Genomic DNA, 20,624 nt, shown 5'->3' on the forward strand with positions numbered 1-20,624 from the left:
CCCTCCCTCCACGCCAGTCTCCAGACTTAGCCTGCAGCCCTGCTCTAGGCACGGAGATGCTCCTTGAGGGGCCCGTTCAGACCCAATCTGTGCCCTCCGATCCCCGGTGGAATGCTGCTTCAAGCAGTTCAGCTAGCGCGTCCATCCGTCCGTCCATCCATCGCCTGTCCTTACGCCCGCCCCCTGCCCCCCCCAGCCATCAGGCATCCGAGCAGTACCCCTGAGCAGCTCCGTGGCCCGCCCTTGATGGGCACTGGGAGCAGCGGTGACTCAGACGCAGACCTGCCCCCTGAAGGGAGGGAGGGACAGGACAGACCGGAGGAGCGGTGGCCTCGACGTTCTTTCCAGCCCGCGTTGGGAGCCACGCTGCTGCGTCCGTGCGCTGCCCACGTGGCGACGCTCCCAGGCCTCCACGTGACGGGGTCTCTGCCTTCCAGTGGTATGACCTGGACTCGCTGGAGCAGTTCCCCTTCCCCCTGGGCTACGACAGCAACATCACCCCCTTCCAGAAGCTGCTCGTCCTGCGCTGCTTCCGCGTGGACCGCGTCTACCGCGCCGTGACCGACTACGTGACGGTCACCATGGGGGAGAAGTAAGTGCTGCGGGTGCTGGGGAGGCCTCTCTGCGGGGCCCCTCCCGCACCCTCGGGCGGCCGAGGTGGGCCGGCTGTGGGGGAACCTCACAGCGCCGACTTGGAGCGTAACGATCGCCACACAGGACAGCGCTCTGCTAGCGAAATGCAGTGTGCGAGACGCACTGTTGTTGCAAAGGACACAAGCGACATGAGTGGGGTGTGCACAGACACGGGGTTCTCACACGGGGCGGGCAATGCCGAGAGCCTGGGGATGTCCCAGGTGGGGGGCACGGGGACAGTGCGCTGGTCAGATAGGAGCCCCCTAACGCTGGGAGCCGCCCTCCCCAGGTACGTGCAGCCCCCGATGATCAGCTTCGAGGCCATCTTCGAGCAGAGCACCCCGAACTCGCCCATCGTGTTCATCCTGAGCCCCGGCTCCGACCCCGCCAGCGACCTCATGAAGTTGGCTGAGCACACGGGCTTTGGGGGAAACCGCCTCAAGTTCCTCGCCATGGGGCAAGGCCAGGAGAAGGTGCTCGGGCTGGAGGGAGCAGGGCCCGGCCTCTGCTAGGGAGCGGTCATGTCTGGCCTGAAGCCAGGTGGGCCACTCGACATGCGCTCGAGGCACTTCTGGCCTGCAAAGCCGAGAGCATGTGCTCGAACAGTGGCAGGGCTAGGGCTACGGTTAGGGTTAGGGTTAGGGTTAGGGTTAGGGCTATGGTTAGGGTTAGGGCTATGGTTAGGGTTAGGGTTAGGGCTACAGTTAGGGTTAGGGCTACAGTTAGGGTTAGGGCTACGGTTAGGGTTAGGGCTAGGGCTACGGTTAGGGTTAGGGTTAGGGCTATGGTTAGGGTTAGGGCTACAGTTAGGGTTAGGGCTATGGTTAGGGTTAGGGCTACGGTTAGGGTTAGGGCTACAGTTAGGGTTAGGGCTATGGTTAGGGTTAGGGCTAGAGCTATGGTTAGGGTTAGGGTCAGGCTGGGGCTAGGGTAAGGTGAGGTGAAGGCGAGGGCAGTGTGGCCTGGGCCCAACGTTTTGCGGGCAGTGACAGCGTGTGCTGCTCCTCTCGACGCCTTTCACAGTCCCTCCTCCACCCCTCAGCTCCCCTGCGGGTCAGGGTGTCACTGCCCGTGGCTGGGCTGATGACTTGGTCAGGAGCGGGTGCCAGTGTCGGGGCTGTGGGATCTTCTGGGCCAAGGGGCTCTGGGCGGGGACCTGCTCACGGTACAGGGGCCGGGAGGAACCCCACGAGATGGAGATGGGGTTCCGCCTCTGCTGGCGCTGGGGCTGGGTGGGCCCTGGGAGAGCACAGGCTGGCAGGGCTCGGCCTCCAACCTTCCCTCCTGCGGCAGGTAGCCCTGCAGCTGCTGGAGACGGCTGTGGCTCGCGGGCAGTGGCTGATGCTGCAGAACTGCCACCTCCTCGTCAAGTGGCTCAAGGACCTGGAGAAGTCCCTGGAGAGGATCACCAAGCCCCACCCCGACTTCCGCCTGTGGCTCACCACCGACCCCACCGAGGGCTTCCCCATTGGCATCCTGCAGAAGTCCCTCAAGGTCAGTGGTCGACAGACACCGCGGACCCACCGTGTGTGTGTGTGTGTGTGTGTGTGTGTGTGTGTGTGTGTGTGTATGTGCGCGTGCGTGCATGTGTTTATAAATAAACCTAGGATGTGGCTGGGACTTCCCGCACACCCCTTCCCAATTCCCTCCCTCCCTCCCTCTTCAGAGACAAGCGCGCCCCGGACTGGGTGACGGTGGTGGGTCACAGTACAGCTCGCAGGCCTGCCTCTCCCACTTGTGCCCCAAACGAGGCCTGGGGCCGTCTGCACGGCTGCACCTGGGACAGGCCGCCCCTCCCGCGTCCCCGGGGCCGCGCAGGAGCTCCGAGTGCTTCATGCGCCCATTTCACTTGCTCTCCGGGGAACGTTGTGCACAGGCTTTGCACCTGTCTCTGGGGCAGCGAGAGCGGAGCGGGGCTCCTCATCTTCCATTCGAGGCCCCGGTCCGGGGCTGCGGGCCTGCTGTGTGCGTGGCGGAGCCTCGGAGAAGATCCTGCAGCTCCTCGGGGCTCCCGGCCCCCCGCAGTGATAAGGGGAGGCCAGGACGCCTCCCGTGCTGTGTGCAGGCCTGCGGTTCGTCACCCTCTGTCTCCTCTGCCAGGTGGTCACGGAGCCGCCCAACGGGCTGAAGCTCAACATGAGGGCCACGTACTTCAAGATCTCGAACGAGATGCTGGAGCACTGCCCGCACCCCGCGTTCAAGCCGCTGGTGTACGTGCTGGCCTTCTTCCACGCCGTGGTGCAGGAGCGCCGGAAGTTCGGCAAGATCGGCTGGAACGTCTACTACGACTTCAACGAGTCCGACTTCCAGGTGCGCGGCCCCGCCTCCCCGGAGGTCCTCCCTCCTCCCGTGTCCCCGGAGCGTGCGCGAGCCTCCCCCCCACCCCCCCAGGTCTGCATGGAGATTCTGAACACGTACCTGACCAAAGCCTTCCAGCAGCACGACAAGCGGATCCCGTGGGGCAGCCTCAAGTACCTGATTGGAGAGGTAGGCGCCTCGGGGCCCTCCGGGCGGGGGCGGGGCGGGGCTGCGGCTTGGCACCCTGACCAGCCACGGAGCCGGACTCCCTCCGCCCCTCCCGCCGGCAGCCGGGCCCTGGGCCTCTGAACCAGGCTGCTCGTCACCCGGTGCTTGGTCCCGTGAGCCCCGGCCACACGCGGCGCCGCTCCCTGCCCGAGGCGGCGGTCCCCGGGAGTGGTCAGGACCCGCCTCGCCTCGGACATGCTCGGCGCCGGCTCCATCTGGCAGGGCCGTGCGGGCTCGTGGGGGAGACAGCAGCGACCCCTTTCCAGGGCAGAGCGTGCTGCCTCGGCGGTGGTTTGGTGTGTCTGTTTCTTTAACACAAAGTGGCCGGTTCTCGCTCCCGGGACCCAGGTCATGTACGGAGGCCGGGCCATCGACAGCTTCGACCGCCGCATCCTGACCATCTACATGGACGAGTACCTGGGGGACTTCATCTTCGACACGTTCCAGCCCTTCCACTTCTTCCACAACAAGGAGGTGGACTACAAGATCCCCGGGGGCGCGGGCGACCCCAAGGAGCGCTTCGTGGGTGCGTCTCTCGGGCGCCGTCCCCAAGGCCTCTCGGGGGGCCCGCGTCCCAGCGCTCTGCTTGCTCACTTGACGTGAGGCTCTTGTGTCTCTTCTGTCCCCTCGCCTGCGGGCGGGGGGCCTACTCGGTGGGTGGCGTGCGCTGTCACACAGCTGGTCCCAGCCTCGGAGCCGACGGCGCTGGGTCTCATTTCCTGGCCTGAATGACGGCAGAAGTGGCGGCTTCTGCCTGGAGGGACGGGTGGCCCCGTGAAGGTCACGGCCATCTCCTAACAGACGGGGTGGAGCTGGATGGGGGGCCGGGGTGGAGTTGTGCTTGGAACCGTGTCACGGAGCAGTGGGAATCGTCTGCGGGTCCGAAAGGGCGGGCGCAGCCGGTGACCTGTCGGCTGTCTGTGCCGTAGAAGCCATTGAGGCCCTGCCGCTGGCCAACACGCCCGAGGTGTTCGGTCTCCACCCCAACGCCGAGATCGGGTATTACACGCAGGCCGCCCGGGACCTGTGGGCTCACCTGCTGGAGCTGCAGCCTCAGACAGGTAGTCCGCCCAGAGGGGCGCGCATCCAGGGCCCGGGGTGGGGCAGGGCTCTGCCTCTGGTCCCTCGAGTTTCCGCCACGCTGCCGCCTTGCCCAGCCCCTCGCCCCTCGCCCCTCGCCCCTCGCCCGGCGCCTTGCTCTCCCTCACAAGCGTCCTGCCCCCAGGGGAATCGAGCAGCGGCATCAGCCGGGAGGATTACATCGGCAACGTGGCCAAGGACATAGAGAACAAGATGCCCAAGGTCTTCGACTTGGACCTGGTCCGGAGGCACCTGGGCGCGAGCATCTCCCCGACGTCGGTGGTGCTGCTGCAGGAGCTGGAGCGCTTCAACAAGCTGCTGGTCCGCATGTCCCGCTCCCTGGCCGAGCTGCAGAGGGTCAGCTGCTCCCCGGGCGGGCGGGCGGGCGGGAGCCGGGCCCCGCGCCACAGGGCTGGCCCGACCGCCGCCTGCCGCTCCCATCCCGCGCAGGCCCTGGCCGGGGAAGTGGGCATGAGCAGTGAGTTGGACGACGTGGCCAAGTCGCTGTTCGTCGGGAACATCCCTCACATCTGGAGGAAGCTGGCCCCCGACACCCTCAAGTCCCTCGGGAACTGGATGCTCTACTTCCTGCGGCGCTTCAGCCAGTACACGTACTGGGTGAGGGGGCGCCGGTGCCCAGCGGCCACCCCGCCCCGCCCCGCCCCGTACTGACCCCCCCACCACCCAGGGCCACCCTGCTCGCGGCTGACGGGGCTGTGCGAGCACATCTGTGTCTCCCTTTTCCTGGCTTCAGGCCGGGCAGGGTGCGGCGCGGCTGGGCCCGCTCGCTGGGGAGTCTGTCTTGGCGCCTGTCCATCTAAGTCCCTCTAGACCCGCCTCACTCCTCTGGGGGTGCCCACTGTACGGGCACCTGGGGCCTCGCGGTGCTGGACACCCAGGCGGTCACTGCGGGGTCTCCCTCTGCCGGCACCGGCAACGGCCCGGCCCGTGTCCTGGTGCTCACTCGAGCTGCTCCCCGGTGCGTGCCTACGAGGCCGGGTGCATGCCCTTTAAACCCTGAGCCCGCCTGGAGGTGCTGTGTGGGAACGTTGGCCGTCTTGTCACCGGTCGGTCGGTGAACGGTGACGTGATTGTCTGAATGTGTGTGTCTTTGGCGAGGGTGAGGCCGGGTATATTTCAGTTTGTGGTACTTCTGTGAATTGCCTTTTTAAAAAATATATTTTATTGACTTCAGAGAGGAAGGGAGAGGGAGGGAGAGAGAGAAACATCAGTGATGAGAGAGAATCATGGATCGGCTGCCTCCTGCATGCCCCACACTGGGGATGGAGCCCACAACCTGGGCCTGTGCCCTGACCGGGAATCGAACCCAGGATTCTTCAGTCCCCAGGTCGACGCTGTATGCACTGAGCCAAACCAGCCAGGGCCGTGAATTGTCTTTTTGTGTTTTGGTTTCACTTTTACCCAACGCTCCACCTTTGAAAGGTGGTTTCTAAGAGTTCCTTGCACATCAAGGAAACGCCCTTCGCCTGCCCGCGTGTCCTGTCTTCGGCTCCGTGGGTCTCTTCCCAGAGGACCGTCCTGCATTCCCGTGGCGCCAGATAGGTCGGTCTTTTCCTTGTGGCTCCAGGTGCGTGTCCTTTACCCCGAGGCAGGACACATCCCTGCAGAGGGCCCGACGGCCGCGGTCTGACTGTCTCATGTCTGAATCTGCTCCCTCTGAGTTCGCGCTCCAGCTTGCTTTTCCCGAACGGCTGCCAGGTGTCCTGTCACTGTCTGCCCGCCCAGCGTGAACGCCGTCTTCACCGGGAGCGCAGGGGCCGTCAGCCTGGACCGGCATCTGACGCAGCTGCCCCTGCTCTGCAGGTCACGGAGTGCGAGCCCAACGTGATGTGGCTCTCGGGGCTGCACGTCCCGGAGTCCTACCTCACGGCCCTGGTGCAGGCCACCTGCCGGAGGAACGGCTGGCCCCTGGACCGCTCCACCTTGTTCACGCAAGTGACCAAGTTTCAGGACGCAGACGAAGTGACCGAGCGGGCAGGACAAGGTGCGACAGCCCCGGGGATGCTCAGCCTCTCTGTGGGGCCCCTGCCCGGTCCCGCCCGGTTCTGAGGCAGGAGCGGCGGGCGAGCCCACTGGGCCAGGCTGTGTTGGGAGCCACGCTGCTGCGCCCACCGCTGCGCCGACGTGGGGACACGCCCGGGGCACATCGCTTCTCCACCAGGGTCTCCGTGCGCTCCCCTTTCCGTCCGTGTGGAGTGGGCTCCCCGGTCAGTGTGACCTTTCAGAGAACTGGTCACCGGGTGGCCTCCCTGGAGACCCTGAAGGCCGGGCCCGGGAGCCAGAGCGGACGGGCTAGGCGGGACCGTCACATTCGGCTGGTCCCGGCCTGCAGTGCAGCCGACACGGCTGTCTCCCTCCTGGCCCTGGTGTCGGCGTCAGGGGCGTTCCTCTGAGCCCCGGGGACTCGTGGTGAAGGCTCGGGCACGCTCCCAGTTTGTGCGACGCGCACGCCTGTGCCTCTGCGTAAGGGTCCCTTCCTGGCTCCCAGGGTGCTTTGTGTCGGGGCTGTACCTGGAAGGCGCGGACTGGGACCTAGAGAGGGGCTGTCTGGTCAAGAGCAAGCCCAAGGTGCTGGTGGTGGACCTGCCCATCCTGAAGATCATCCCCATCGAAGCCCACCGCCTCAAACTGCAGGTGGGGGCCGCCGCGCTCTGCCCCGCCCCCCTCCCCCCCGCTGCCCGCAGGCCCACACGAGGCGGCCTCCCCTTCCCTGGGAGGGGAAGCCCGTGAGGCATGATACCAGCGTGGAGCCACTGCCCAGGAAAATGCACGCTAGCACACGCGTGCACGCAGACTTGGGAGGGGCAGGCGCCTCAGGAGGGGCCGCGGGCCCCGGGAGAGCCTGCGGGCGGTGCTGGGTCCGCCCCCCCCCTCCCCCCCCCCCCCCCGTGCGAGCAGCCGCCGCCCGCTTCGCCGGCCCGATCCCCTCCGAACACGTGTCCACGTTAAGCTCAGGGAGGACCGCCCTCAAAGCCCGGCCCCACCGCACTGAGCCCCGAGGCCAAGGCTCCCGCCCCCCGTGCTGGGCACCCCGTCCCCAGGCACCCCCGCATGCCTCTCCTTCGCAGAACACCTTCCGGACGCCTGTCTACACCACCTCCACCAGAAGGAACGCCATGGGCGTGGGCCTGGTCTTCGAAGCCGACCTCTTCACCACGAGGCACATCTCGCACTGGGTGCTGCAGGGCGTGTGCCTCACCCTGAACTCCGACTGAGCCGGTGCGGGGGCTCGTGCGGAGCCGGCAGGCCACGCCCGTTCGGGCTTCTCCAGGCAGGATGGACGTTCCTTCGCTTGGAGTAGCCGTCGGAGTCCCCTCCCGTGTAAACCCAGCTGCACGGCTCGGCCGTTGAAGCTTTTGTAAGGGTTTAAGAGAAAGTAAATTCTAAAGGACGGCATTCTGAGATGGTGAGCGTTTCCTTCTCTGTCTCAGAGGAAACACTTGGTTAAGCAAAAGGCGTGTCCCTGGCACAGGGAGGACCTCTGTACGTCTCCGGAGGCGTTGGACGGGCAGTCTGACTCCGCAGGCGCCTCCCGGGGGCAGACGGCCGGGCTGCGGGCCGGTCGGGCAGAGCCCCTTCCCTGGGCCACGGCCCCCGCATCTGCTCCCCCCTTCCAGAGCCCGCCAGCCCCCCACAAGTGCAATGCTGTGAGCTCAGTGTTTAATTCCTGCGTGAGCTCCCCCTCCTCCTGTCCGCGGGGTTGGGTGCAGAATGACCAGCTCCAGGACGGCCGTGCTGGGTGCCCTTCCTTCTGCGCCGCGGGGCCAGCCTGGGGCCCGCCGGCCGACAAGGTGAGGAGGCCTCGCCGTGAGGGAGGGGCGGGGCGAGCACTGGAGTGCCCAGGGTGGCCCAGCCTCGGGCTAAAGACCCTTCTCGGGGGTAGCTCTGGGTAGTGGGAGGCCACAGGGACTCCTCTTTTCGGAAGTGAACCCCCTGCACCCCTCACGGGCCACGTCCCTGCATGAGGCCACTGTCTGGCGAGAACCCAGCAGTTACGGGAGGCACCGCCGTCTCCCTCCCAGCCGCCTCCCTCCCTCGCTGCTTCAATAAAAGACACAAAACAGAGAGGAGGCAGGTTTAGAAAATAAAGTTTGTTGGGATCTTGAACATTTTGGATAAAACTAACAAAAAATATGAACACACATTCAGGTGGTGGTGATGAGAAGCAACGTCATCTTATTTAGTTCCCGTGACATACGCACCCGCCGCCAGGGCCCGGGAAAGGCCTGTCGGGAGGTTAGGGTCTCCGAGGGATGGATGGCTATCTGACCGAGGTGACACCGAGCAGCGTGCAGCCCGCGGGCCGCTGTCCACGCGCTGGGACACGGGGTGGGCGGGAAGCAGGCCATGCGGCACAGGCCTTGGGCACAGCGGCGGCTGCAGCAGCTGCAGCGGGACACGAGCACGTGGGTGTGAGGAGACAGCAGGGGGGGCAGTCTGGTGGCGGGTCTGAGGCGTTTGGCATGCATGAAAACTAAACAAAACGGCGTGGATGGGCGTCCGGAGCGGTGATCACAGTGTGGACAGCGGTGGGCGGGGCAGCCTCACACAGTTCTGTCCGTCCCCGAGTTCTTCCTGACGGCCGCGCCCCCGCGCACCTGGTCCACCGCCAGCGTCTCCACCTCGGGCTGCGCCTGCGGCGGGGCCACGTGGTGGATGCGGTGGGCCACGCCCACGTGGACCTTGTGCTTCTCGCCGGAGCTGCGGTCGGAAGCGATGGGGGGGATGACCAGGGGCCTCTCCTTGACGAGGTGGACCTCGGCCGACTCCCTGGCCAGCAGGAACGGGGTGGGGTCGGGCATGGCATCCACCGGTTCCCGCAGGAGGAGTTTGCGGCTCTCGGCCCCAAACCTGTAGACCTCGTCAAACTCAGGGTGCAGGGGGGCCGAGAGGCTCTTCTTCATGCGGCGGCGGGGCGTCTCGGGCAGCTTGTCCCTGGGGGGCGCGGGCTTGTAGCCGGCCAGCACGGGGCTCCCGCCGGGGCTGCCATCCGAGGTCCCGCTGGAGCTGAGCAGCTTCCGCTTGGTGGCGTGCAGCTGCGAGGTCAGGTAGGCGATGGTGCCCGCGCGCTGCTCCAGCTCCCCCGACAGCAGCGTCAGCTTGTGGCTCTTGAGCTTCAGCTCCTCCAGGTACCGCTTCTCGCGCTCCCGGACGGTGGTCTCCAGCACGGCGATGGCCGCGTTCCTCTGCTCCAGCTCGCGCAGCAGCTCCTCGTGCTCCTGCTCCTTCGCCCTCAGCTGGGCCTCCAGGTCCTCGCAGCGTCTCTGCAGCTCGCTGCTGCTGCGTCCGTCCCCTGGAGGCACAGGCACAGCCGGGTGAGAGCCCGCCACGGGCGGCTGAGGACCCCCAACCCACGGGCGGGCCGGGTGCCGAGGCCATGCCAGCTCTGCCTGTTTGTGGTATAAAAGCAGCCTCCGAGCTGACCACCCGCCGCTCAGCGCCGGCTCCTGGAGGCGCACACGGGAGACGGGAACACAGACGGCAGGCTCAGGGCCCAGCCAGCACCGAGCCTCGCGGACTGACCTGTCACTCCGGCCAGAGCTGGGCACACTCGTGTGTGACTGCCCACAAGCTGCCGCTTAGAAAGGGCGTCTGCACTCAGAAGCACACTCTGCTAAGTCCCCGCCCCTGCTGGGCGCAGGCTCGTGGCCCCGCAGGCCTGCCCGGCTCCTGCCCGGCTGCCACCTGGCGATTATCTCCAGGGACCCCAGGGCGCTGGCTGGGGAAGCATTCCTGGGACTGGAGTCTAAGGAAGGACCTCCACCACATTGGGGCTACCTGGTATTCAGTCCCCCTCACTGGGCCCTGGGCTGCCCTGCGCCGCCGCCCCCTGGTGTAAGTCACGTCAACTACAGAAGGGCCTGTATTCGCTATAGCAGCGGTCGGCAAACTCATTAGTCAACAGAGCCAAATAGCAACAGGACAACGACTGAAATTTCTTTGAAGAGCCAAGTTTTTTAAACTTAAACTTCTTCTAAGGCCACTTCTTCAAAATAGACTCACCCAGGCTGTGGTATTTTGTGAAAGAGCCACACTCAGGGGCCAAAGAGCCGCATGTGGCTCGCAAGCCGCAGTTTGCCAACCATGGCGCTATAGAAATCAGGAAACCCAGGGCGGCGTGGAAGAGGCCCCAACATACGCGTCACTCCTCCCGCCCGCGGCCCTGGGAACACCGGGGTCCCCGCACAGCGCTCTGGCCTCGTACGCTTCCCCACGGGAGAGGCGCCATCGACCCTCCGGGAGGCAGTTCTTACCTGTCTGTTCCGAACCCTTGAGGGTCAGCTCGTACGTTAGATCTGAAAAGGAAACCACAGGCGTTGGCTCTGGTGGTCACAGCACACCGCAAAGGCCTGGTCCGCTCTGAACCGGGCCCCCAGCCGGGGAGTCCCACGCGGCGGGGCGGGGTTAGGGGCAAGCGTGGCAACGGCAGAAGCTATCAGTGGCCACCGCCCTTCTCAGGGTCCAGAGGGAACCCCCTTTCCCCTGAAACACACCCCACCACCCACATCCTGCCAGAGGCTGGCTCTGCTCCGTGACGCTCTGCACTTGGACCTGTGGGTTTGCGCTGCGCCCGGGACCGGCTGCCTGGCTCCCCTCGGGCACAGTCCGTGGCGGGAGAGTGCGCACGAGTGGTCTCCCGGTGATGGATCACCCGCATCCGAGGAGAGCACCCCCTCACTGGCCTGGCGGGCCAGCCCGCCCGAAGCTTCCCTGCCCCCCCGCACCCCCCCTTTTGCGGGCACCTGTGCAGCGCTGCTGCAGCCGCCGGATCTCGGCGTGCAGGCCCTTGAGCGTGCCCGCGTGCTCCCGCTGCAGGAACAGCAGGTTCTTCTGCGCGCTGTGCAGCTGGTTCTCCAGGTTTGCGGCCGCCATGCCGACACGCGGTGACCTGCGGGGAACAGCTGGGGTCTCAGGCAGCGGCTCCCTGACTCCCACAGACGTGAGCAGAGGCCCTCCTGAGAACCCGGTCCGGGGAGCACCCACTGTCTCCCCAGGAACCCTGGCCGAAGCGAGGCCTCGGAGGGAAGCCCCGGTTTCAGAGCTGAGCGCCCATCCTTCCTGGGAACTTCCCGAGGGACCTCTCAGGGCCACGTGGTGACTGCAGGAGCCTGGCGTCTGTCCCCAAGTCCTGCCCCCTCACCCCGCACGCCTGCGACATCAGTGACCAGCCGCCGGCTCAGGCCACGACTCGGCCTTGACTGTGACTGGAGGAAGGCATCGGGCAGAGCTGCCGGCAACCCAGGATGCCCTGCCCGCCCTGGCCGCGCGGGACGGGACGCGGACCATCCTGAAAGCGACCCTGTGGGTGCAGAGCCTGCGGCAGAGCCGGGCAGAGGGAAGCCCTCGGGGCTCCCAGCGTGCGGCACTGTGCGGGGGGCTCATGTGCGGGGCACACAGAGGCCCAGGGCTGGTCTGCTGGCTGTGGGTGGCACCAGGGCCCCGAGCCTTCAGTGCCCAAGGGCCTTTGTCCCCCAGGCGGCCTCATCTCCTCACAGGCGCCCGGCTCACAGCACGTGGGACGCACGGAAATGACACGTGTTCACCTTCAGACACAGCTCTGGTCGGGTGGCAGCCCGACGCTCGTGGGGTCGGGTCCCGTTCCCAGAGGCCCTGCCTGCTGGGCCCGTCCCTCCCTGCCTCGGGCCTCCGCCTGGCCCGGGTGCTGCTTCAACCCTGTTCTCTCCCCCTTGGCCCCTGCCACCCTCCCCATGTGGTGTCCACACACCTTGACCCGTCTGGATGCTCTTGGCAAACCGGCCCCCAGCCCCGGCCCCACTGCGTGCCCTCCCCCCGCCCGAGCCGCACGCTGAGTGACGCTGATCAGTCAGAAAGCTGCAGCGCCCCCATCGGGACATGAGCTCGGCCCGGCTTTGGGATGGCCGGAGCGACAAGTTCAGAGAACCCCTGGGCCACGTTTCTGGACGGAAAGGAACAGAGCCGCTTTGCTGGGAAGGGCCCTCCCCCCGTGAAGACGGGAAATGTCTGTTCCGATCCACCGCAGCTTATGCTTTCGCTCCCCACAAAGCCGCGGGGGCTGCGAATGCGCTGGAAGCAGCTGCTTTAGATCCTGGTCATGAATAAGACATGACCGTTCACATTAGGGGCTCCTGTGCGTGAACGCTCCGCACGGCCAGAGCCTGCGGGCCTCGGTGCCCCTGCGAGGTCCGGCCCGGCAGGACCCGCCGGCTCTCAGCATCCGGCACGCAGACCCCGTGACTTCCCGTGGGAACCTGTGCTGCCCCGCGCCGAGGGAAGGCTGGCTGGGGACGGGGCGGGTGGGGTGGGGGTGGGGGTGGGGCGTAAGAAGAGGTGACGCCCAGCGGGGAGACAGTTTCCGAGCAGATGTGTGGACTCGGGAAACGTCGGGCGTGGAGGACGCCTTCCCACCAGCTCTGCAGCACCTGTGTGTCGGGTGAGAAACGGAGGCGCCAAGGCCATTTCTCACACAGTGGGTGACGGAGCAGGAGGGGCGGCGCTTGGGGTGCTGGGCGGCGCTTGGGGTGCTGGGCGGCGTTCGGGTTAAACCCAATGCTGTCCTGTCACCTAAGTCATGATCTCCAGCCCACAGGACGGCGTAAGTGCGCAGGGCGGTCCCTGTGATGCGTGGAGGTAGCAAGTGCGTGGTCAGCGTCGGCTAAGTTGTTCTTCTGTGACGAGTGGTCACAGTCACATACACAGCCTCGGCCGACCCCAGGGCGTTCCGAGCCGCCTCTGCTGGGCGTGAACCAGCAACCATTCCCCACGCTCAAGGGGAGGCGTCCCCCGCGGGCCTGGCCTCCTCGCCCACCGGGAGGAGCTGTGCCCGAAGCGACTGCGAAACGCGCTCTTGCCCTGAAACCACCCACAGCACTTGAGAGGCAGCGAACAGCGGCTCCGGGCGAACTAGCCCCGTGGTCGGCAAACTGCGGCTCGTAGGCCACAGGCGGCTCTTTGGCCCCTTGAGTGTGGCTCTTCCACAAAAGACCACGGCCTGGGCGAGTCTATTTTGAAGGAGTGGCGTTAGAAGAAGTTGAAGTTTAAAAAATTTGGCTCTCCAAAGAAATTTCCGTCGCTGTCCTGTTGGTATTTGGCTCTGTTGACTAATGAGTTTGCCGACCACGGGACTAGGCCATAATGCCGAGTCTAGTGCCCGCTCTCAGGGGGTGGGGGTTACTCCTCCGAGTTCACGGCATCCGGGGAAAGCAGCGCCGTAAGGGGAAGGGCCTGCGGCTTCTCCGCACTCCGTGTGAGCTCAGTTGCCGTATCTGAGGGCCGCGGTGGCGTGGCACTGAGAAGGCGGCGTGGCTCCAGGAAGCTTCCGTGTCCAGCGGTCCCCAGGGCACGGTGGTGAACTGCACGCCCGATGAGGCGGGAGGGCACGTGTTCACATGAGCACATTTTTAAAACCTGGAAGGGTCCACAGCAAAGGTTAAAAGGTTGCTCTCAGGTGAACTGTGGGTGGTTTTTGCTTTTTAAGAATTCTGTTTTGGTGACTAAAGCCCTGCAATGTGGGGCCTGTATCACTACAGTCAGGAAAGAGTCACAGCGGGTTCTCAGTATGACCCTCTCTCAGTAAGACCATCACTAACTCCCCCGAGCAAAGCGCCTCATCGGCTTGAATGCCGCGTCCCGGGGCAGTCCTAGATGGCAGGATCGTGACAGTTCACCGACCAGGAACGAGCAGGAAGGCCGCTTTGACAAAAGCAACGATTTAGCAACCCCGAGAACACGGGACATGACCAGGACGCATGTGACCGCCCGCCCTGCACGCATTCCACGCTCCGAGCTTCTCTGCGTTGCCCATCGTAAAAGCAAGGCCCGGCACAGCTCTCTGGAGCCGACGGCCATTTCCTGCGGAAGGCACGCCCGCCCGCTGGGCTGCGGCAGCTGTGAGGAGGCCTGGCCATGCGACAGGGACACGCGAGACGCGGCCAGCCGGGAAGCGCAGCCTCAGGAGGCCCGCGTGGCGGCTTCGCGGACGCGGCGCTGCGGTCTATCAGCTCAGCCTCTCAGCGCTTCGACTCGGCTTCCACTTAAAAGCCACCGGGGCCTGCGCGCTGGACGGGCTGAGCCTGCGGTGACCGTGTCCGGGGGGAGGAGGAGGTCTGCTTCAGGCTGTCCAGGTGTCGCTCAGGGGCTGTGCGGGCGCAGGTGGGCAGAGGCAGGGCCCCCTAGTCTGGGGCACATGACCTCTGGGGTGCCCTGGCCTCCTGGAAAACTGGGTGCCGTAACAGGTAGATGCCCACCCCCCAGGGCAGACCCCCAGAGGCAGGACTGCCAGCACCCCACCTCCCGACCAGTAGAGTCAGCGCCACCCCTTCTGGTTCAGAAAGGCTCCGAGGCCCCGGCAGACAAGGCGGCCCAGTGGCCGGTGGGGGCGGGGCTCTGCTCGGCCCTCCCCGCTCCTGCCCCTCCGGGCAGCCTCACTTCAGGGCCTAGAGCTGAGCATGTCAGCTAGACAGCGACGCCCCTCGTGGGCTCCTCACAAGCTGCTCGTCCACGAAGCCGCTCCGCGCCAACGCCGTCTCTCCGCTCTGCGTGCACACGGCGCCGGGGGCACTTCCCTCCGAGGGGGCAGGTCCTGCCCGAGCAGGGCTTCCGTGGGGGCACCTGACGGGCATCGCTGCAGGTGCCCATGGTCTCCTGGCTGAGAACCAAGACACAGCGACCCACACGCCTAACGGCCTCGCCACCCTGACGAAGCGCAGCACGCGTCGGTCTCGGCCCGCCGGCCACTAGGCGCGGTGTTCCCCGGCCGAGGAGCCACGGCCCCCGCGTTAGAACCTCTACGGCGTGCCGCACGGACGAGCCATTCCGGCTGCTTTGATCCAGGGGGCGGGCCTGAGGGTTGCGGTTTCCGGGAAGAACCGTCTTCTCGCTGGAGCGCTTTGGCTGTGGCTCGGCCGCCCGCCCCTTTCTTGCTCACGCAACCGCAGCACGGCGGGTGGCTTCACCGCACCGACAGGACACGCTGGGACAGGGGTGGGCAAACTTTTTGACTCGAGGGCCACAGTGGGTTCTTAAACTGGACCGGAGGGCCGGAACAAAAGCACGGATGGAGTGTTTGTGTGAACTAATATAAATTCAAAGTAAAGGAGCGGAGGGGAGAGCAAGAGAACCGGACAGAACAGCCGGATCCGGCCCGCGGGCTGTAGTTTGCCCACGGCTGCGCTGGGATGACCCTCCGGGGGTCGGAGACGATGGGCGTCAGAGAACGGGGTTCCTCCCTGTGCCCGATTTGGAGGCGCTCTGCCCGGCCCCACGTCCCCGCGGGCAGCACCTCAATTCAGAAGGCAGGCGGCAGGGAGAAGCCGCCGCCTCCCATGTGCTTGCAGCAAAGGGGCCCGCATAGTTCCTGCAGGAGTTTAAACTGGGAGGGGGAGGGGGAAAGGGGGGGAGGGGAAGGGGGCAGAGAGAGCTCCGAAATGCCGGACAGCCAACAGCAGCCCGCCGACACCCGTCTCCACGGCCAGACACCCAACTTGTCACTGCACACCCGGGGGCACCCACTGCTGCTCCCACGGGGCCTGTATTTCTATGGCAGCTGGCGGCCAGCGCTTTTAAAGGACACGGACCCTTCTGTGCAGGCGTCTACCTAGATCCTCATTTCCCGGGACTGTGCTCGGACGGCGTCAGCATGTCCACCTACGGCGGGGGGCCCTCGGACCTTCCATCCAGCGGCCCGACGTCCGACAGGAACGACTCCCGTTTCCGTCTCCTCTCGTGGCTCCCTGTGCCGTGCGGAGTGAGTCAGGCACGCTTTCCAGGTGACGCTCCAGCCCGACCCCCTGATAAAGGGGAGCTTCTCCCCCTCACTGATGCTTTGTGATGTCAGCGAGGGAGAGAACTCCCAGAATCCCCCATTCTCGTTCTTCAGTGAATCGCACACGAGGTGCCAGGGGAGGAGAAAAACTCCCCACAAATCCGGTTAAGAAGGTCTGTCACTCAGAGCGAACGAGGCACGCTGAGATCCGGACGAGATGGAAGGGACGAGATGGAAGAAACGAAAGGCATGCGAGGTGTGCCGTGTGTGTGTGTGTGTGTGTGTGTGTGTGTGTGTGTGTGTGTGTTTTAAAAACGTTTCTATTGATGTGAGAGAGAGAGGGAGGGAGAGGAAGAGGGAGACAGAAACATCCATCAGCTGCCTCCTGCACGCCCCCTACTGGGGATGGAGCCCACAACCGGGGCCTGTGCGATCCATCCATTCTGGTTCACGGGTCCACGCTCACCGCTGAGCACACGGGCGGGGCTGGGCGCGTTCAGAGCTTGCCGTGGCAGCGTCATGGCAGGAACGTGAGCCGTTAGGCCTGAGCCCGGCAGGAAGAAGGGAAAACAGCGAGACAAGGACCAATGCACCCCCGACGCGACCCGCCGGCTGCGGGAGGAGCGCAGGAGAAACGGGGCAGAGTGGACGGGCGCCGTATTTCACACGCGGGGTTTCCCACAGAACGGGGTGCCACCGGCCTCTGCCGTACACCCTCTGCCCTGCGCGGCCGCTGCTCTTCTGTCTCGTGAGTGACCTCACCTCCCGCCACGGGGCTAATGAGAATCCTTGGTCCGTGACACGCTCTTCCGGGGCCCACTTTTACGGAGACGCTTCCAGCAATAAGCCCCCGATGACCCGTTGCTGGGAGCGCAGGCATACTGGTTCAGAGGCCCGGCTTCTTCGCGGGAAGTCCACGTTCTTAGGTGGGTGTCCGCTCCTTCTGGCCGGTGTACCTCTGGTGGGGCTCTTGGTCAGCGGGGAGCGGGGCTCGTTTTCATTATGGGCAGGGTGGTCGCGGGGGTCCTGCAGGCAGGCGGTCTTCTTGCTGGCCGTGGATGTGGGGAGGCTGATGTGTGTGTCCCCCATGAGGCTGTTCGGCTGGCTCTGGGGTCACGGCTTGGGTTTACCTTCAGCTGCCAGCACAGACTCAAGCACCAGGCAGCCGTCCTGCGAAGGGCCCAGCGCACCTCCTGTGGGTGGGCGGGCCCTGCAGTGCAGTCTGGGTCGGGTTTCAGGGATGAAATAAACAGGAGCTAAAATGCAGAGCGAGCACAAGAGCCAGCCCTTAATCGGAGTCTTTCAAAAAATAACTTCAGCTGAGAAAAACAATCTATTCACCTCTGCGGCCTGCCGACTCTCAAAAAGACTGACATCATCCCGCTCTTAAGAGGGCTTTTAAAAGACTCCTAGCAAAGGGTAATTTTCCTCCCGATTAGACGTTTATTATAGAAAACAAAAGCCACAGGAAGAAATACAAATCACGTGTCGTTAACAAGAGCCTCTTGAAGGAAAACATTGCTGCGGGAGACTTTGTGACCGGCAAGGCCCCTTACAAATGCAAAGTGGGCTTAGGGTCCTCTGGGCCCCAGGCTGGCCTCTGCCGCACGGAAACCTTCCCAGGGTGCGGGTGGTGCCTGAGGAGGGCGCTGTGCCCCCGACGGTGGAAGCCGGCAGGTAGAAAATGAAAAAGAACCACAATGCCCTCCCATCGGCCCCAGTGGGACTCGGAGGCGCCCCCGAGGCCTCTCCCGCAGCGCAGCGGGGCGATGCCTCCGGTAGCCATTCCTGCCCAGCGGGAAGGGCCGAGCTGGAACCTCCGCAGGGAAAGAGCAGCCCTTCCCCCTGGGACTGCAGGCGCCCTCGGAGGCGGCTTTGGCTTTTATGCCAAAGTGAAGCCCGTCTTCCTGTAAGGCCGCAACGTTCCCTCTCGTCCTCAGAAATCGCTCTGACTCCGTGCAATCCCTTTGCTCACGGCGGATCCCAAACACCGGGACACGCGGGGACACATCCACTCCCCACTCGAACCTTCCGGCTGTTTTAGCGTTGAAGCCGGAGATGTGAGGGTTGGTGTCTACCTGACTGTCTGGACGTCAGTCTGAATCAGACCCTCCGGCACCCCACCGAGGCACCTAGGGGCGGGCTGCCCTGGGGAGCTACTCCCGTTAGCAGACGTTAATCATATCAGTAAACCTGGCTGCCCCCCTAGGCGTAGGGACCTTTCGGGGCTGACCTTGTTCCAGACAGGAGAAAAAAGGCCGGCTGTTCTTGCCAGCGGCGTGAGAAACGGCTTTGTAATATAAAAACCACTACTTCTGCAAAGCACCGACCCTCTTGCAGCATCAGTACCGCTGCAAATTCACTCCAGCGAGTAAGTAATGGTGGAGACAGAATGATTTTTAACCAACAAACAACTGGGGGAGGAGTTAAGAACCCAAATGGATGATCTTCTGTCGTAAGCAAAAGAAGTCTTTCTTCTTTAAAGAAAAAAAAAAGAATTAACAATAAAAATATCTCATTTCTAAGAAGCTTGTTGAGCTTGATGTATTTACATGTGCTGTAGTAAAAATCTGATCCCTGTTCTGCACTTTAGGTTTAAAATATAACTAAACGAAACTTACTGAATAATCATAACATGGTGCACAGGAATAATAAAAACTATTGTACGTGTGGATGTATATGCAAACGCACATGCACATATGTAGCTATCACAAGTCTTAAAACCTTCCATCAAAAAAAATTCACATAAGATGAACATTTAGCCAAAAGAGAGACAGAAATTCAAAACCATCTTTGGAGGCAAAAAAAAAACAAAAACAAAAACAAAAAACCCACAAAAACCCCACAACACGTCACTTTAAATGTAAACATCTTTTTCCTTACAGTTCAATGGCAATGCAGACGGATTCTCGACTGCAAAGAAAAAGCATTTCCCGAAACAGTAGCAGTGCTCATAAATAAAACTTGAACTTCAAAGTCTTAAAAACCGGACAATTCTGGCTTTGCCACCCTCACGGGGAGGTTTCTGGGAACACGTAACACAAAGCACTGCAGCCGGGCGGCTTGGAATGTAGCCACAACACCGATGACTACAACCGAACCCACGGAGGTGACTCCGTTTCCTCTCGGGCCGCCGCACCTTCACGACTGGAGCAGCCGTCCTGCTAACTATGAAAGCTGGGAACGAGCAACAGAGGCCGAGCCGGCTGAGCCAGAGCGAGGGGCTCCCTGGGGCGCCAGCAGCGCAGCGGCCCAGCCTGGCGGAGGCTCGGTTCAGGAATCAGTGTTATTTCGGGGAAACGAGAGACCCCCCCCATCCCCCACCCCCCGACCCCGCAGCGTCGGGAGAGGCCGGAAGGCAGGGCACTCACGTAAAGGGTTCCCGGGACCTGCGAGGCCCCGCAGGGAAGGTCTCTAACGTCCCCAGGGCGGTAAGACGCCTTTGAAATGCGATGTGGATTCAGACGGCCTCCTCCCCACGGCCTCGCAGACAAAGCAGGCCGGGCCCTCGGGCGCCCCGGGTGCACCTGCAATGCGGATCCCTACCCTACGGTCCCACCCGGCCCGGCGGGAGCGGCGCCAGGGCTGGCCTCCCCGCCCCAGCCCATCGGCCCGGCGGTGCGGACGGTGCGCAGCCTGGACGGGAGCCCTGGCGAGGCCCCCTCCGCATAACCGGCTGGAAGACCTGCGGGCAGCCGGCGCGGGGGGCGCGCGCATCATTTCTGCCCTCCTTCCCCGCACTTCGTCCGCCCACGGCCCGAGCTGTTCCCGCAAGGGGACACCCTTCCCCACCCCCGAACCCCGGGGCTGGGACGGGGGACCCCCTCCCGCTGCAGCGAGGGCTTAAAAAATAATCGCCATGAATTCCTGTCCCGACAGGTGCCCCCCAGCCGCCCGCAGAGCCTCCCTGCAGGTCCCGCCAGGTGAGCGGGGCTGGACTCGGTCACACCTCGGGCCCCGCCTCACCTGCGGGCGCGGCCGGCGCGGTCCTTCAGGCGGCTCCCCGCCTCGGCGCGGTCCTCGGGGCAGGCGGCGGGGGCCGGCGGCCCATGGGCGGGGCGGCGGGCGGGGCTGGCTCCGGGCTCCGGCCCTGCCCCGCCGGGCCGCCCAGGGAGGTCAGTGGGCGCCGCCCGCCCAGCGCATCTCGCCGGCTCCCACCCGAGCGCCGCCGCGGGGCACGCCGGGAGCGGCCGGGGCGGCGGGGGAGGACGCGCTGACGGGGCGGGCGGCCGAGGCGCCGGCGCGGCGGCGGGTCTGTGTCTGCGGGGCGGGGCGGCGGCGGGCGGTCGATACTCACTGGGCAGGGCGGGGGCGACGCGCCCGTCCCGCAGCCGCGGCGGCGCGGGGGGACCGCACCGAGCGGAGGGAGTCTGGCCGGTGGGACGCAGGCGCACAGCTCAGGTGCGGCCGCACTGCGGTTGCCCCGGGTAACGCGGGCCGGGTCGGGCCGGGCGGGGCGGGGGGAGGAGCGAGGCAGCGAGCGGGAGCGCGCGCGCCGGCCGGGGTTCGGGGGGAGGACCAGAGGGGTACCCAGGACGCGCCTGGGATTGGGGGGAGGGCGCGCGCGGGCAGGCGCGGGGCGGGAGCAGGCGCGGGGGGCAGGGGCGCCGTCCGGGCGGCG

At 64.9% G+C, this 20,624-nt stretch overlaps 2 protein-coding genes across 5 annotated transcripts in view; one reads left to right on the top strand and one right to left on the bottom strand.

Annotated features, from left to right (window-relative positions):
* Window positions 1-8,213, top strand: part of DNAH10 (dynein axonemal heavy chain 10) — a 66,322-nt gene extending 58,109 nt beyond the window's left edge. Inside the window, exons 66-77 of the mRNA XM_080650243.1 lie at window positions 438-592; window positions 923-1,106; window positions 1,927-2,127; window positions 2,734-2,943; window positions 3,025-3,120; window positions 3,508-3,685; window positions 4,089-4,220; window positions 4,385-4,596; window positions 4,690-4,857; window positions 6,064-6,244; window positions 6,749-6,894; window positions 7,329-8,213. Coding sequence (XP_080506369.1) covers window positions 438-592; window positions 923-1,106; window positions 1,927-2,127; window positions 2,734-2,943; window positions 3,025-3,120; window positions 3,508-3,685; window positions 4,089-4,220; window positions 4,385-4,596; window positions 4,690-4,857; window positions 6,064-6,244; window positions 6,749-6,894; window positions 7,329-7,475 — 2,010 coding nt within the window. The 3' untranslated portion in view covers window positions 7,476-8,213. The remainder of the gene's footprint in view (window positions 1-437; window positions 593-922; window positions 1,107-1,926; window positions 2,128-2,733; window positions 2,944-3,024; window positions 3,121-3,507; window positions 3,686-4,088; window positions 4,221-4,384; window positions 4,597-4,689; window positions 4,858-6,063; window positions 6,245-6,748; window positions 6,895-7,328) is intronic.
* A 119-nt stretch (window positions 8,214-8,332) lies between these two features.
* CCDC92 (coiled-coil domain containing 92) lies at window positions 8,333-20,441 on the bottom strand. 4 transcript variants are annotated; one of them, XM_080650246.1, is made up of 4 exons: window positions 20,301-20,441; window positions 11,004-11,149; window positions 10,515-10,556; window positions 8,333-9,553 (listed from the first exon to the last, which is right to left on the bottom strand). In XM_080650246.1, exons 2-4 carry the CDS (start codon window positions 11,131-11,133, stop codon window positions 8,805-8,807), a joined length of 921 nt encoding a protein of 306 aa, XP_080506372.1. In that variant the 5' UTR covers window positions 11,134-11,149; window positions 20,301-20,441; the 3' UTR covers window positions 8,333-8,804. The 4 variants fall into 4 exon arrangements, with proteins under 4 accessions (XP_080506372.1, XP_080506370.1, XP_080506371.1 ...); XM_080650244.1 differs by lacking the exon at window positions 20,301-20,441 and adding an exon at window positions 19,970-20,272; XM_080650245.1 differs by lacking the exon at window positions 20,301-20,441 and adding an exon at window positions 19,375-19,691.
* Window positions 20,442-20,624: the final 183 nt, after the last annotated feature.

This window comes from Plecotus auritus (genome assembly GCF_963455305.1).
Source record: "Plecotus auritus genome assembly, chromosome: 13".
NCBI lineage: Eukaryota > Metazoa > Chordata > Mammalia > Chiroptera > Vespertilionidae > Plecotus > Plecotus auritus.

Coding starts and splice junctions, on each gene's coding strand:
- CCDC92 (XM_080650246.1), bottom strand. CDS start 11,133: ATGGCGGCCGCAAACCTGGAGAACCAGCTGCACAGCGCGCAGAAGAAC. Junction 10,557..11,003: donor GCTGCAGCAGCGCTGCACAG/GTGCCCGCAAAA, acceptor TTTCCTTTTCAG/ATCTAACGTACGAGCTGACC. Junction 9,554..10,514: donor CAAGGGTTCGGAACAGACAG/GTAAGAACTGCC, acceptor CTGTGCCTCCAG/GGGACGGACGCAGCAGCAGC.